Source organism: Agelaius tricolor, unplaced genomic scaffold, assembly GCF_023055355.1.
Source record: "Agelaius tricolor isolate 1412-34295 unplaced genomic scaffold, bAgeTri1.0.p SCAF_4, whole genome shotgun sequence".
Lineage (NCBI taxonomy): Eukaryota > Metazoa > Chordata > Aves > Passeriformes > Icteridae > Agelaius > Agelaius tricolor.
In genome coordinates, this window is record NW_027269264.1 from 46,905,107 (window position 1) to 46,920,281 (window position 15,175).

At 34.8% G+C, this 15,175-nt stretch overlaps 1 protein-coding gene across 8 annotated transcripts in view; it reads right to left on the reverse strand.

The window, feature by feature from the left end:
- Positions 1 to 15,175, reverse strand: part of SPEF2 (sperm flagellar 2) — a 74,621-nt gene that overhangs the window by 27,883 nt on the left and 31,563 nt on the right. For all 8 annotated transcript variants that reach the window (XR_011678983.1, XM_071425562.1, XM_071425561.1 and 5 more), the window contains exons 17-25: positions 14,941 to 15,098; positions 13,139 to 13,341; positions 11,587 to 11,714; positions 11,351 to 11,489; positions 6,891 to 7,028; positions 4,437 to 4,597; positions 3,371 to 3,548; positions 2,427 to 2,586; positions 266 to 367 (exon numbers count right to left, since the gene is read on the reverse strand). Coding sequence is in view for 7 of the 8 variants with exons in the window: in XM_071425562.1 (XP_071281663.1) it covers positions 266 to 367; positions 2,427 to 2,586; positions 3,371 to 3,548; positions 4,437 to 4,597; positions 6,891 to 7,028; positions 11,351 to 11,489; positions 11,587 to 11,714; positions 13,139 to 13,341; positions 14,941 to 15,098 (1,367 nt within the window). In the remaining variant the exon portion in view is untranslated. The remainder of the gene's footprint in view (positions 1 to 265; positions 368 to 2,426; positions 2,587 to 3,370; positions 3,549 to 4,436; positions 4,598 to 6,890; positions 7,029 to 11,350; positions 11,490 to 11,586; positions 11,715 to 13,138; positions 13,342 to 14,940; positions 15,099 to 15,175) is intronic.

A 15,175-nucleotide genomic window follows, 5' to 3' on the forward strand; every position in this document is an offset into this window, starting at 1 on the left:
GTCATGACAATTAAATTAGATTAAATGAAACAGAAGACAAAAGGAATGAAAATCATATTACAACCTTTAGTATATTTACCACAGAATGACTGATGATTACCACACTAAAAATATTTCCTGATTTCTCCAGATATGACTGACTCTCATTCTTTTTCTTTCTTATCCATCCATTTTGCCTACTGTCTCTGGTTAGTATTGACTAGCATACTAGTCAAATTAGGAAGAACAATCACCTACCAATATAAGTAACCAAATAGTAACATACCCTCCTGTTTCAAGGCACTGAAATATTCTTGCTTTATTTTAACTGCCAGTTCTTCTTTCCTTAATTCTTCTGGGTCTATAGGAGCTGGAGTGGCTTTTGCTCCTGCAGGAAAACAGACCTCTCAGTCTTTAGATTTGCTTGTATCATGAAAAATTTGTGTATCATGAAAAATTACATTTTCCACCTTACTTGATGTGACCATTTATGAGAATGCAAAGGTGGATACTCAGCTGCCAAATGTGATTTACATCTGCAAGTCATGCTAAGGTTAACACTGCATATAAATACCCCAGCATACACAACTCTACTAAAGTTGGTTAAATAACATCCTAAAATGTATTTCTGAATGGAAAATCATGACTCAATAAGTGTGCCTCTCATTTGATCCTAGATGGTCAGAATGTCCTGTTTTACCCTAGTATTTACCTATTTAGTGCAACCAGAACATAAATAAATGTCTTTTGAATAATACTTATTTCTTCTGGAATAAATTCAAGTTTAACAAACTATAATAAATATGCTATGGTAGTAGTTACCATCAAAGAAGTGAAAAGAATTATGCTATTAAAAAAAAAAAAAAACCACAACAAAAAACCAAAAACAAACCAGAAAGAAAAAGGAGATCTGTTATTTCATGCCCCTTCAAACCTGCACTTCTACCTTGTTTTGACTTACTTATCTATGAACAGATACAGTAAAGGTATTTTATAATGTTTTTAGAGACTGCATGAAATTCTGTAGCCACAAAACTTTTACTATTACTCAACAAAATGAAAATATTTTAATTGCTTTATCCTAGAAGAAGAGCAGATGGAGATGTTACAGAAAAAATATAATGATATCTGCATGATACATAAGGTCAACACAAAACAAATGGTCAGTTCTAGAAGTGATAAAACTACATGTGGTAAGTTGTATCACTCTGTTACCAGCCCACAGCTCCCTCGGGAGTTCTCATGTTACAGGAACACTACAGTAACACTGTATTTGAAATGAAATCAAAGTCAATACTTTAGTCACAAATCCATCAGTTCATACTTCATCTTCTACTAGGAAGAAGGCACAGCTTTCTAGCTGCAGTTCTGGATTTCTGATTTCAGATAATCTTGTACCAGGTCTGAACAAAAATTTGGTTCCAATAAGCAATCCACAAACCTCAAACTAGCATGCAACAACAGCTGCTGAGTTTTATCACAAAACTTTTCTAGAAGTCTGAAAATCTTTTACTCTCTTGGCTAAACTGAGATGCTAAAATTAAGCCTAAGGCTCCCTGCGGCTCACAACTGGCTCAGTATTTGCAAGGCTAAGCTTCTGTTCACTCTGTATGGGCAGAAATAACCAGAGAGAGAGAGAACTGAGCACAGTGCAAAAGAAACTTCTGTCAAAGAAAAGAAGTCAACCGTGTTATGCTCAATAACTCTGCAATTGCAGCTTTCTAATTTGGAGTATACGAATTTCAGGCTACCCTACACCCACAGGGCCTGAACTTCTCTCTTGCTATGTAGAATATCTTAACAAAAGACAAAAAAGTTTAGGGTACAGGCCTTGCTTCCTAATGAAGTTATGACACATTGCAGACAAAAGGTGAAGACTACATAAACTACTATCTGCACAAGGAAATAGTTGTCAGAAAATGTATAAACAGCCTTGTTATATGTATAAATGTATATATGTATATATGTTAAATGTATAAACAGCCACAATTTCTTTCAGCACACTGCCTGCTTTTTCTCTCTTGGAAATAAATTTTGTGTTTTCACCTGGTGGGATAGGTTCTTGCCAGGCCTATGTCAAAACTTACCTCAATAGGAATCTGCTCTTTTTTAGGACTTCAGCTGTCAAGTAGGCATAATTTATTTTACTTGATAAACTAGCTTTAACTGTTCCATTCCAATGCAGAACATGAAGAAAAAATAATTTTTACTTCCCATTTAGAATATTTATTTCTACATGTAACAACTACACATGTTTAAATAAATGGAATTGCCATTCAAATGCCTTTCCCCTCATTTATCACTATCAGCTTTTTATACTGACATCACATTTTAAAAGAGAAATTATATCCAAATTAAATATGTTGGGTTATTCATTTCTGTATTATTCATATATTTACATTTCAATTATTTCAAGCACTGCTAAAAAAAGCCTGCATTTTAAATACCTTTTTTTTTAGGAGGTGATTTGGAAGATGCATTTTTGGAACCTTTGGTATCTTTCCCAGCCTCTTTGCCTGGTTGTTTCTGTGCAGCTTTTGAAGATTTCTGTTTTAGCTGACGTTCATTTTCTTCCTCCATTTCTCTAAACTCTATTTCAGCTGTTACCTTGACACCACAGTCACACATAGTACAGCACATAGTATCAGCTCTGTGCAACTACTGTTTTAAATAACCAATGCTTGCTGAAAATACTTGATGAGAAGTAGACACATTAAAAAAGCAAAGGAGATATTTTAACTAATTGACTAAATTTTGATTATTTATCAAAAATAAAAGTCTGCAGCAGAAAAGGAAGACAGAGCCATACTGAGTTTAATTCTTGCAGCCACTGTTTGTGCTTGAGGAAAACATTAGAAAAGCAAGAATCAACAGTACACAAAGCAAGCCTAGAGCTACATGATAAGGGGGCATAAATTAATTTATTTTAAATGATCAAAGAGAAAATAAAAATCTAACCTAGAAACCAACCATTTGAAAATCTTACCTAATTTACTTTAAGCTATATAGAAAAAAGAATGTAACCATAGGGTCTGAACATGTGAAAGGTTTGAGCAAACACTGCATCACAGGATTAAACTTAATCCATCTTCTCACACTTCTATTGAGGGATAAGAGAAGAGTTTATCATGGAAGAAGACACATAGAGGCAACATTTGAAATATTTCTCAGTAATAGAATGAAAGGTTCCATTATAAATATGGAGGTGCTGAAAACACACACTCCAACATTTTCCTCATAGAACTATAAACATATTCAATGGAAATATCAGTGGTGGAGCAAGACATATGAAACTGAGATAAACAGTGCAAAGATGATGTGTTTAGACTGCCTCTGAATGGGGGGACTTTGTACAATCCAGACATCTTTAAGTAAATAAAACATTCCATACCATATCTGATACTGCTGTTACTGCTGCTTGCCACGCATCAATGACAAGATTTTTATCATCCCTGTAAGTGGTCACTCCATTTTCAGAACTATTATCCTTAAGACTCTTCTTCTTAGTTCCACTCTTTTCTGACTCTGTATTACCTGGTGAAGGTGGTTTCAAAGAAACTAGAGGAATCCTCAAAAATAAAATATAAGGAATAATTTAGATACTGCTTTATAAAAAGTGTCAATATCTACATTGGAGAATACACTGAAAGAATGGAAATACTATTTTCAAAATTTGCAATAGCAAAAAAAAAGGGAGGAACTTTCCTTATGACCAAAAGTAATGAGCTGTGTATATGGCCAGAAAAATGTCCAGTTTAAGTGTAAGACCTAAAAAATAATAACAGATGGATAAAATTACATCAAGTGACTGTTTGATCTGCTGATGAATTCCACATTCAGACACATTATTTAGATAATTTCTTAATTCACTCTAATTAAGCTAAAAAATTGGGTGTTATTACTGATGGTATTTTCTATATTGTGAAAGTATCAGGTGGAATCCCTCATCTTTTAATATGGCATTCAGTTTAGTACATCTTTATAGGTTGCTTTGATTTACATCTGTTATTACATAACAGTTAATTTGATTTACATTTACATAAAATTGATAACATTTAATTTTATTTATTGGCACAAATTTTAAATCAACTAATGTTCCACAGCAATGCTTTACATATGTGAGGATTGTGTTGTAAACTATCAGCAATATAAAGGAAAGAAGGAAACATTTCTATAATAGTATATTTCCTCCTGAGGCAGCTTTTAAAATGTTTTGCAATTCAGCGATGCATTGGTGAATATGATACAGATAAATAAGTAAAAAATGAGGGATAAATGTAACCTCTAAAATTATTTGAGATTCATCATTTGACTATAATCCCTGGTTAAAAATTTCTTATTTCTCCATCCTTTGAAATATACATATATCTAATTCCATATACTCCAAAAATCTATCAGTGCATTCTATTTGTTCATTTTATGTGCTCTATTTGTTCCATTTTATGCTGAATTTCTACCTTCTTGGTTCATCTTGATCTTCCTTCTGCTCTCCATTAATAATATCTAACAACGGGATTCTAGTAAAATCTTGAGTGTCTTCTGTTGGGATTTTTCCTTCCATTGCCCTATAATAGTCATGAAGAAGTCTCTTTGTATCTTGGAAACGATCCAGTTCAACCTGAAGAAGAAAGGACAAAGAGATTGCAATTCAACATATCACAGAATAAATATTTGTTATCACATGTTAATAGAATAAATTCTAAATTTTAAGAGTTTCAGGGAGAGCAGTCATTTTTGTTTTAAAATTGATAATATACTGCATGCATATTTCTACTTACATCTATAATGTATTCACACTGTCATTTCTAGGCAGCAATAAGAATCTTAATTTTTAAAATAGGAAAAGCTATTTACAATAAAAAATGTTCAACGCATTCAATTTAATTACAATATATTATGATGAATATATATATATTTCCCAGTAGCAAGTACATTAGTGCTGACAAATTACATGAATCTTCTTGTTCAGAAGAACTAAAGTCTTAAAAGCATAAAATAAAAAGGCTTACATGATGGAGAAAATTTTCAAAGTCATACAGTTTTTCTAAGTACCTAAGTAATCAACAGACTTTGAACACCTAAGTGTCGTGATCTTTTTGTGTGAATCATCTCAGAAGAAATCAAGTAAGATTCATGAAACATTTAACACCTGTCATGATTTGATTTATTGATTCAGTATGGTGTTAGTTCCTAACTGACAAAACAGTACTAAATATTCATGGGAAAATGTACAAAACCACATTCACAAAACAAAGGATAAAACCTTTGTGGTGTAAACCAGCACTTATCCATAAGTTAAGGAGGAAATATCTTCTAGTATAACTGTGTGCATAGAAAGGAATGAAATCTGATAAACGGCATTTATACAAATCTATGTGTTTACACAGTTACAGAGCCACCTGGGGAATATATGTAACCTCTAACAGAAAACCCCACAAATGGAGAGCTCAATGACAAAGAAACCTATTTTTGGCTGCTTCTAAAAAGAGTGGTTATTACAGAAAGTTATATTTTTATTTTAGATATATATTTAGTCCTGTAGTTTTAGGATTAATAATTAATTTATTTGGGGGAATATGTACTAAGTAAAGCAAGAAGTAATGTTTTCTATTATTTTTTTCTTTATGAAAACAAAAGCTTACATATGGTTGATATGTGTTAATAATTTTAAACAGTTACTGTGCATGTCCACAAAAGATTCATATTGAATCTCCACTGAACTCCATCATACATGCCCATGAAATTCTGTTAGAACTAGGATTGCAAAGATATAACTAGGAGAATAATAGAATATTTATGCTCTGTAGTATAACTTTGTCTCCTTTATGCATATAGTTCAAGATGGATTTTTTTAAATATTCATGACTATAAATATCCTAGTTACAGAACCAATGAGGTTCAGATAGTCAGCAGTTATTTGCTATTTTGACCTCTCTTTTGTCAGTGGCCCAAAGTCTTTATTAGGGCATTATGTAGACTCTTTGAAAAACAAGTTAACAATCTCCTTACTATAGCCCTGACTATTTCACAAACTTTTCTTGAATTACCACAACACTCACATGAGATAAGAGAGTGGATCCCTTTTTTATTAAACATATAAAAATAGCAGAGAGAATTAAAGGGCTGAAACCCCACCCTAAACTGCTTAGGCCTGGCTTTTTAAGCTAAATTAGCATCACAAGGCAGTTGTTTAAAACACTGTTTTCATTGTCTTTAAATTTGCCAAAACATTCACAGAATGGTCACTTCAGTTTGTACAAAAGCCTGTCTAGCCAGTCTAGTCAAGAATACTCCAATCCAGTTCTAAACTAATTTTATGCACCTAGAACAGCAGTAACAGGGAAATCTTACTTTACTGCAGGACTGAAGGGACTCTTGAAAACTTTGAAGTTACATATCTCAAAGCTCAGTCATATTTGAAAAACAGCAGCAAATGACATCTCAATCTCAAAACATAACTTGATTCTTTAGGGATTCTTTTTTTTAGTCAGCAGATAAAATTTCAAGCCACATCAGAGAAATAAACTTGAGATATGGGAAATACTATAACATCAAGCTGTGAATGATGTAATTCATAAATTAAAAGGAAATGTCAATATGATCACAGAAGGATAAAGAACTGTAACATTTATGTCACAAAACTCAAGATGATTCATTGGAATTCAAAAAATGCAAAAAGTAGCAGTATATAAGAGAGATTGAAAGTTTTGGGGGTTGAACAACAATAGTATTTTTTTCATCTTTCCTGTATTCCAAAGTTAAATGTATGGAATATAATCTCTTTTTTGTCTCTTAACTTTGTCTATAAATTCAGAAAACACATGAATATTTGCTTAAGTAATTTTTAATCTTTCACATATTTGGAACCAACCATATAAAATTTCTCTCAGGCTTACTGCAGCAGTCCATACCTGCATAAGTGTAAAGAAATGGTTCATTGCAATCCCCCTACGATCTGGTAACCACCCTTCATTCATTATACCAGTACGTTCCAGCTCTGCTTCTTCCCTTCTGATGTCACAGATATCCCAGAGAAGATCTCTTAGGTCCTAAAACAGAAAATCAAGTATGGTGATTAATTATGAAAGAAAAACTTAATTTTTTTTTTCCCTGGGTATAGGGCAACATTCTATCTGGGGCTTTTTCTTTATTATTATAAATATCAACACCTGGTCAGGTCACATGTCTACAGAGGGCTGACAGAAAATTTCTTTACAAGTGTCAAGTGTGCCAGAGAGAAGAACACAAAGGTATGAGTTCAGTGTGCAGGCAGCCTTGTTTTCCTCAGGCAGAGATAATCTACCTAAGCTAGACAAATATGACACTATGAATAGCTAAGCTGTCAACTGCACCAACAACTTTGCACTTGAATGGTTTGCTAATTAATATGCTAAGAATAGTACTCTCAGGGGATGGGCAATATGAAAAATACTGAGAAAATTGTGTCAGGTTTCAAGTGATTTTCAAACTTGAGTCTCTTCCACACCAGTTTTCTCTAATGTTTATTTAATTAAGGGCTCTTCAGCTAGTGACTATGTCAAATAGCACTATGGGGCTCACTGACAGCACTGAGGGCCTACTAAGCATAAAACATTATGCAACTATTTTGTTCCCTATTGTCATCTCTGCATGGATTTAGTGTGACAGCCCATTATGCGTAAGAGGTTATGGGAGAAGAGTGCTGTTAAATACGGTGCTAAGGTAGGACAAGATGAGATGTCTCCAGCTCCTGGCATTTCTACACTACCTGACCTGGGACAGAAGAAAAGGAGAGGAGCTTAGGCTTCTGGTGAAGCGATTCCATATTCACCAGGTCTTGGTTGCAACCTATTATATCAGATTCTGTATCTCTCCCCCTGTCTGAAGACTTCAAATAAATCCACTTGTCCTCTGTTGGACAAAAGCCACAAGGAAGTCCCTGGGTTACCTAACATATCAATGATGGTTAGAAGGTAGTCAAGATGCAAGCAATCAGATATTCATGGCTGTTCACACTGTAGAATATGCATATAAGAATATGCTGCTGGGTGAAAAATATTTAAGTGTATATGTTATGTCTATCGGCAGCGGTGAGTTGCCCTTGGCTGGGTGCCAGCTGTCCACCAAACTGCTCTATCACTCTTCCTCACAGGAAAGGGGGAGAAAATATGATGGAAAAATTCATGCATCAAGATAATGATGAGGAGATCACTCACCTATCACCATCATATGCAAAACAGACTTGATTTGGGGCAATTAATTTAATTTAATGCCAATTAATAACAAAGCAGAATAATGGGAAATAAACCAAAAACCACCTTTCCTCCATCCATTCTTCTTCCCAGGCTTAATTTCACTCCTGACTTTTCTCCTTCTTAAATGGCACAGGGAAAATGGGGAATGAATAATTAGGGTGAGTTCATGAAACATTTTTATCTGACACTCCTTTCCCTCACACTCTTTCCCTGCTCCAGGGTGAGCTTCCTCCCATGGAGTACAGTCCTCCATCGAGTTTTCTGATGCAAGCCTTCCCACAGGCTTCAGTTCTTCAACAACCACTCCAGTGTGGATCCTTTCTGTGTGTGCAGCCCTTTAGACTGTACTGCTACTGTGTGAGTATTCCATCAGCAACAGCTCCTGCCAGGAACCTGCTCTGGCTGGGCTCTCCCCAGGCTGCTGCTTCTTCACAGCATGCCCACCTGATACAGCCTGGGTGGACTGCATGGACTGCAGGGTGGAGATCTGCTTCCCTGAGGTCCTCCATGGGCTTCTGTGGAACAACCTGCATCACCACAGCCTTCTCCACAGGCCACAGGGGAATCTCTGCCCTGGTGCCTGGAGCACCTCCTCTTCCTTCTTCTTCACCGTTCTTTGTGACCATAGAGCTGTTTCTCACATTTCCTCACTCCTGTCTCACAGCTGCCATGCTTTCTTATAGAAGCCACCTCTGCAGCCCCTTTACCACAAAAAAACTTTCATATAAATGCAATACCACACAAAAAACCACAATAATGTTTTGTACAACTGATGTAAAAATTTCCCAGTATGTTTCTTAAACATGTAACATGAAGGATTTTCCTCTTTGTCCTCATATTATTTAAGTCATAGTTTTGATTTACTGTAAGCAGTGGAGAAAACTGCAGAGGAGTACTGTGAGTTATATTCCTCTGGCAGAAGCTAAAAGCATGTTTTATGAGTATCTTCTTTTTCTCTCTCTTTCCACAATGAAGCAGCTTCTCTCTCCTTTTCTTGTAGTGAAGTGGTGAAAAAACAAAGAAAGGATGCATTTGCTCAGTCCTCTCCTATTTGGAACAAGAAAAGTAGTGATAGCAAGCAACTGATCATACTCAATGATAGCAATCTAATGAGAGAATTTGGAGAAATTTCTGGAAGATAGATAGAGATGTGCTGCTGAAGTGTATTCTATCCATGGTAATTCTCTGTTTGGATATTTAGGATGTGAGCTGGTTTTGGCTGGGGAGGAGTTAATTTTCTTCAGAGCAGTGACTACGGGTTATGATTTGGACTCATGCTGGAAGCAGTGCTGATAGCACAGGGATGATTTTGTTACTGCTCAGCAGCACTTGCACAGCACCAAGTTCTTTTCTGCTCCTCACCCCAACCACCAGCAAGGGGGCTGTGGGTAGCAGGAGCTGGGAAGGGACACAGATGGGAGAGCTGTCCCCAAATGACCAAAGGGACATTCCATACCATATGGCACCATGCTCAATATATAAAGCAGAGGGAGAAGAAGGAGGCAGAGGGCACACTGGGGGTGGTTGTGTTTGACTTCCCAAGTCACCACTATGTGTGATTGGACCTGGCTTTCCTGGGGATGGCCAAACACCTGCCTGCCCACGGGGAGGGGTGGATGAATTCCTCGTTTGCTTTGCTTCTGTGCACAGCTTTTGCTTTGCCTGTTGAATTGTCTTGGCTTTCTCACTTTTACAATTCTCTCCCCCATCCACTGGTGGTGGGTTAATGGCTTTGTGAGGTTTGAGTGCAGGCTGGGGTTAAACCACAACATCAGGCCAAAGTCTTGGCTGGCCTCTGGGCTTTGGGCCTTTAAGGAATTATACAGACATCACAAAATGGGGTGGGTTTTTACATTTCCTGGTTGATATCAGAGAAATTTATTTTTCAGATATTACAGCTGGTATTTTCCAGTGTTTTAGGAAGGGTCAATCTGAGATGATAGTGTTGAGGAGTCTGTGAGTTTGAGGAAAAACATTATGAAGATTGTCAGTCTTTTAATTTCCTCTTTCCTTCTAACAGCAAGGAAGGATGGCTGATGGAATTAATACATTCAGGGAGATACAATGAGCATGGCTTTAACAGCATAGGGGAAGATCATCTTCACAATCACCCACAGGTTTGGGATTCACAATGGGTGAATGGGTTATTTTAAAAAAAATTCTGAAAATCATATATTCACTCCTAAGTGCTTAGGTTTATCACAGTATCTGAGTTCCACTGCATCATACACAAATATAACCTCCTTTTCACATACCTTGAGCTGGATAATGCCAAACATGGATTTCTGTTATGAACAAAAGGCCAAACATTTTAATTTTATCTTTTTAAAATATAGGACAGAGTGATTCCAGTCTTTTTATAATGCCATTCAGTAGAATTTAGGAATATGGATGATGATTTTTCAGTCTTCTACTCCATTCTCTTGGAATATTTCGATGGAAAAGGAGGTCCAATGCTTTTTCCATCTCAGATGAATTAATCCACTATTCCTCAAATGTTCTCTTCAACTAAAAATGTTGTCAGTATTCCTTTTCTCCTTTTTGGGGAGCGTTTCTGATTGTGCTCAACTAAAAATCATGTCTGTTCTGGAATGGAATCTGATGAATTCAAAGATAGCTCTACTTTTGGATGATACTAAATCTGCCTCTGAATTTGTTAGGACATTTAGTTATTGATTTTTGTGAAAAAGAACTCTCAGGACATGACCTAAAAAAGATCTATCTGAATCAAAACATCCCAAGAAATTCTATGTACTTTGTATGAATCAGTTTTAGAAAGCAGAGACTATCATATATAATTTACAGAAAAAATAAAACACTGCCAAGATTTTTTGGATTGTGATAGAAATATTCAACTTGTAAAATCTCTGAAAACCACAAAATGTTAAAAAAAAGAGGGCAGAGAAATATTTATTTTACCACAATGCCACAGCAAGATGTAAGAAAATTACAGGCAAAGAATAGAGGAATAATTTTAAAGGACAGATTATGCACAAGAGGAAAAGACATAGTTTAAGAAGAACTGTAAAGAGGAAGAAAGAAGTTAATAATATGATTCATCAAGCTGATGTTATATCAAGCTTGTATACAAGGAAATAATAGTCTTGGGTATATTGTAATTTCTGTCATTTACTTACAGTAACCCTTTGGTGTAGTTCAGCTTTTGTTTCCTCGTCATCTTGCAGCTCATCAGCAATTGAATTAAAATCTGCTTGCCATTGAGATACAAACTCCTGCTTAAGATGTGGACGTTTCAAATAATCTTGAAATTTTTTTCTGTAAATTACGGTAAAAATAACTTTTGGGTTACAGAATGGCCCATGAAAAATACAAAATGCTAATATTAACGTAATAAGATACTATTCCTACTTACCTAATATCTGCTGTGTAATGAATTATAGTGTACTGTTCATCCCTTAGACATCTAAGTACAGTTTTGATCGTATTCATATAAGTATTTTCTACCACTTCCCAGTAGGGTACTAAAAAATCAATTATCTCCTGTGAATTGTTAAAAACATCAAAATTAATTGATTCATTTATTGGTAATTAATCTATCTGTAGCATTAGCAAATACACAAAAACATTATTTCATGAAATCATATTACTGATTTTTTTTCACTATGTATTTCTTTTGGTTTACAGCTGATTACAGACATTGTACCAACATATATATTTATTCTGTGACTTCTTTGGGAAGAAGTGGTAGGTCTCTAAAGGAACGTGAAATTCCAGCAGAATATTCCAGTATTTGGTTTGGATATGCTCATAAAATAAGTGATGATACTGAATGATCACTGAGTAAGAAGATTTGGTCATTCATAACTGTTTGAGCTCCTAAAAATCTAAGCTAACTGCCTAGTGTTGCAAAAGTGATGTTTGACTGACTGACAGTTATGAAATGTAAATAAAGGCCATGGCCAGAGGAAACCCAGCATACGTGAGCTGATTGCAGTTAACAGGAAAAATTGGTAAACATTAGGAAAACAATTACAGAACAAATTTCAAATCATCATTTTCCACCCTTGAAAAATCTGAATCTCAAAAACTGCATGCAGTCCCAGACACTCCTCTCAAAAAATTTACAGAAGAACTAGAACAGATTATAACTGGATTGGAGAAAAAAGCAACATTCAGCAAAATGAACGATTAAGAGATGCTTGTCATATCTTAAATGCCCTCAGAGGTTGATTATAGAATTATTATTCATTGCATCTCTCAATATGTGAATTTGTGTCACCGTGGATTAGGGTCATCAAATGATCCAAGCAAAGATCATGGTTTCAAGTGAAGAAACAGAAATATTTTTTCAGAGTTAACATAATTATGCAAGCTATGTCACAGAGAAGAAAAAGTAAATGGCTTCAAAAAAGCTACTAAAACAACTAAAAAACAATAATGGAAGAAAAGTCCATTGAGAGCTACTAAGCACAAGATACAGAAATACAGACATTTCAGAAAACCCCTAAATTTCAGATCACTAGAATCTGAGCAGATGTCCTTGGGGAGAAAATATTAGGAAAAAAATATACTAGGAAAAAGATTAGCACACACTCTCCTCATTCTTACTCTTTGTATGAGAACCACAGCTTACTCTTGTGAGAGAAAGAAAAGTGATCTAGTAAGCTTGTGTTAGTATTTCATAATAGTAAAAAGCATTACTGTTTTGGCAGCTGTGTTCTTCATTATAATTACAAAGAATTAAAAAACAAAATTAAATTTGAAAGTACAATTTCTTTTTTTATGTATTTTAGTAGCAACGGTTCTTCGTATATCTATCACAAAGTAATAGCATACTTTTTATTGAAAAATATTGAAAAAAACAACATGCAATGATGCAAAATATGTTTAGGTAGGACATACATAAAACACTAATAAAAATATATACTTTGATATTTAAGATTTTCAGTTGGAAGTTAGTGTACCTGAGGAAGTGGTTCATCTACATAAATCCATTCATCTGATCCTGGTTCAATCATTGGTGGTGCCTCAGATGAGGGAGAAGGCTCATCTGTGACTGGTAAAACCTTTTCTTCTTCATCTGTGACTGGTAAAACCTCTTCTTCATCTGTAACTGGTAAAACCTCTTCTTCTTCTGGTGGTAGTGGTGGTATTTCTTCAGCAGACCCTTGATATGAATGAGCAAATTAATACTTCAAATGTATTTTAAGTATCAATAAACAAAATTAGACATTTTTGCTACTCTCACAGGTTCAAAATAATGGAACAGATTCACTGTTTCATTACTTAGGTGTTGTTCATCAAAAATATACTCATGAAATCAGGAATTCTCAATGAAGATTGAATCAGTTAACACCTAAACAAATTCAACATCCATAAATCCAAGGGCCCTAACAGGACCCATCCCCAAAGGCAGAGGGAGCTGGCAGACATAATAGCTAGCTGGGAGACATGAGCTCCCAGCTCATTATCATCTTTGAGAGGCCATGGAGATCAGGAGAGGTGCCTGAGGACTGGAAGAAAGAAAATGTCACCCTGGTCTTCACATCAGGCAAGAAGGAGGACACAGGGAACTATCAGTCAGTCAGCTTCATTTAAATCTCTGGAAAGGAGATCAAGCACATCATTCTGGAGATCATCTCTATCCACATGGAAAACAAGAAGCTGATCAGGAGTAGTCAGCATGGATTCACTAAAGGGAAAACACACTTGACTAACCTGATACTCTATTCTGGTTATATGAACCTAATAGTGAAGGACAGCTTGAAAGCTATGAACGTAGATATGGAATTAAATTTTATTAGTTTAATACCCCAGGTATTATTTTTAATTACCCCTGGTAATTAAATTATTATTAATTATTTTTAAATTCTATTAATTTTAAATTATAGATTTAAATTAATTATTTTTATTACTCCAGGTATTTTTCCTTAGGGAGAAATAGGCCTTAAATACTTCTATATAACAGCTGGATTCTAAATAGAAAATCTTCACTTCATTTGCAACAATAGGAATTTTGCTGTTGAATCTAGCAGGGCCATTAATTATATAACAAGCATATAAAAAAACCTATGAACTAGAAACTGTGCACAGGAATAATGGCATAAACTTTTACTATTACAAGTGCTTTTCAAGTTTGGTTTTCTTTTTTTTGGTGGTAGAAGACATATGAAGATTTTCTCATTATAGTTATGAAAAAACCTCTGGTTATTTAGAGATCACTATCGCTGATTTACATGATGCATTTGTCCCCTTGGATGATTCATCTGTTTCTCTTTTCTTTTTTTTTTTTTAATAATTTTAAATTATTCCTTCTTTCTGGATAATAAGGAGGAAAAATGAAACTAAGATGTACCAAAATTAAATGTCAAAACCACTTATACTTATCCATATTTTTAGGCTGCTACTGATATAAGATATGAGGTACTGACTGTATGCTCATAATAGCAAGTTAGACATTGTTATACAATTATGCTATCCCATAGATGACGATGATGGCTGTAATTTTTAAACCAGGAAGAAAGGACTAAATTTAATGCTTTAAATTTTATGTGAAATTGGTCCATGTACTCCGAAAAGGTGAAAACACAACAGAAAAGTTCAGGCTTCTGGTGCAGTTATCACTAACTGGCAAATCCTCAGATTTTTTCAGGGGCAGCAAAAATGTAGGTTTGACATTTAATTTTATATAGTAACTATTAGTGTTAATTATAAAAGACAAAGTCTTTGTTACTGAATTCTAGAAAGTAAGACTATGAAAACTTACTTGTATTCTGATTTTTCACAATTTCTTCTATTATAATTTCCTTCACTGTTTCACACACAAGACTTTCTTCTGTCTCTGCATTTACTTTCACTAGGTTGTTTTGTTGGACTGAAAACCATTTCTCTAATTTTGGCCATGTCTTTAGGAAGCCTGAAATCCTACAAAAATCATATCAATGTATGAAATTAAAACCTAACTAATGGAAAACAAAACATTTTCTAAAATTGATAACTAA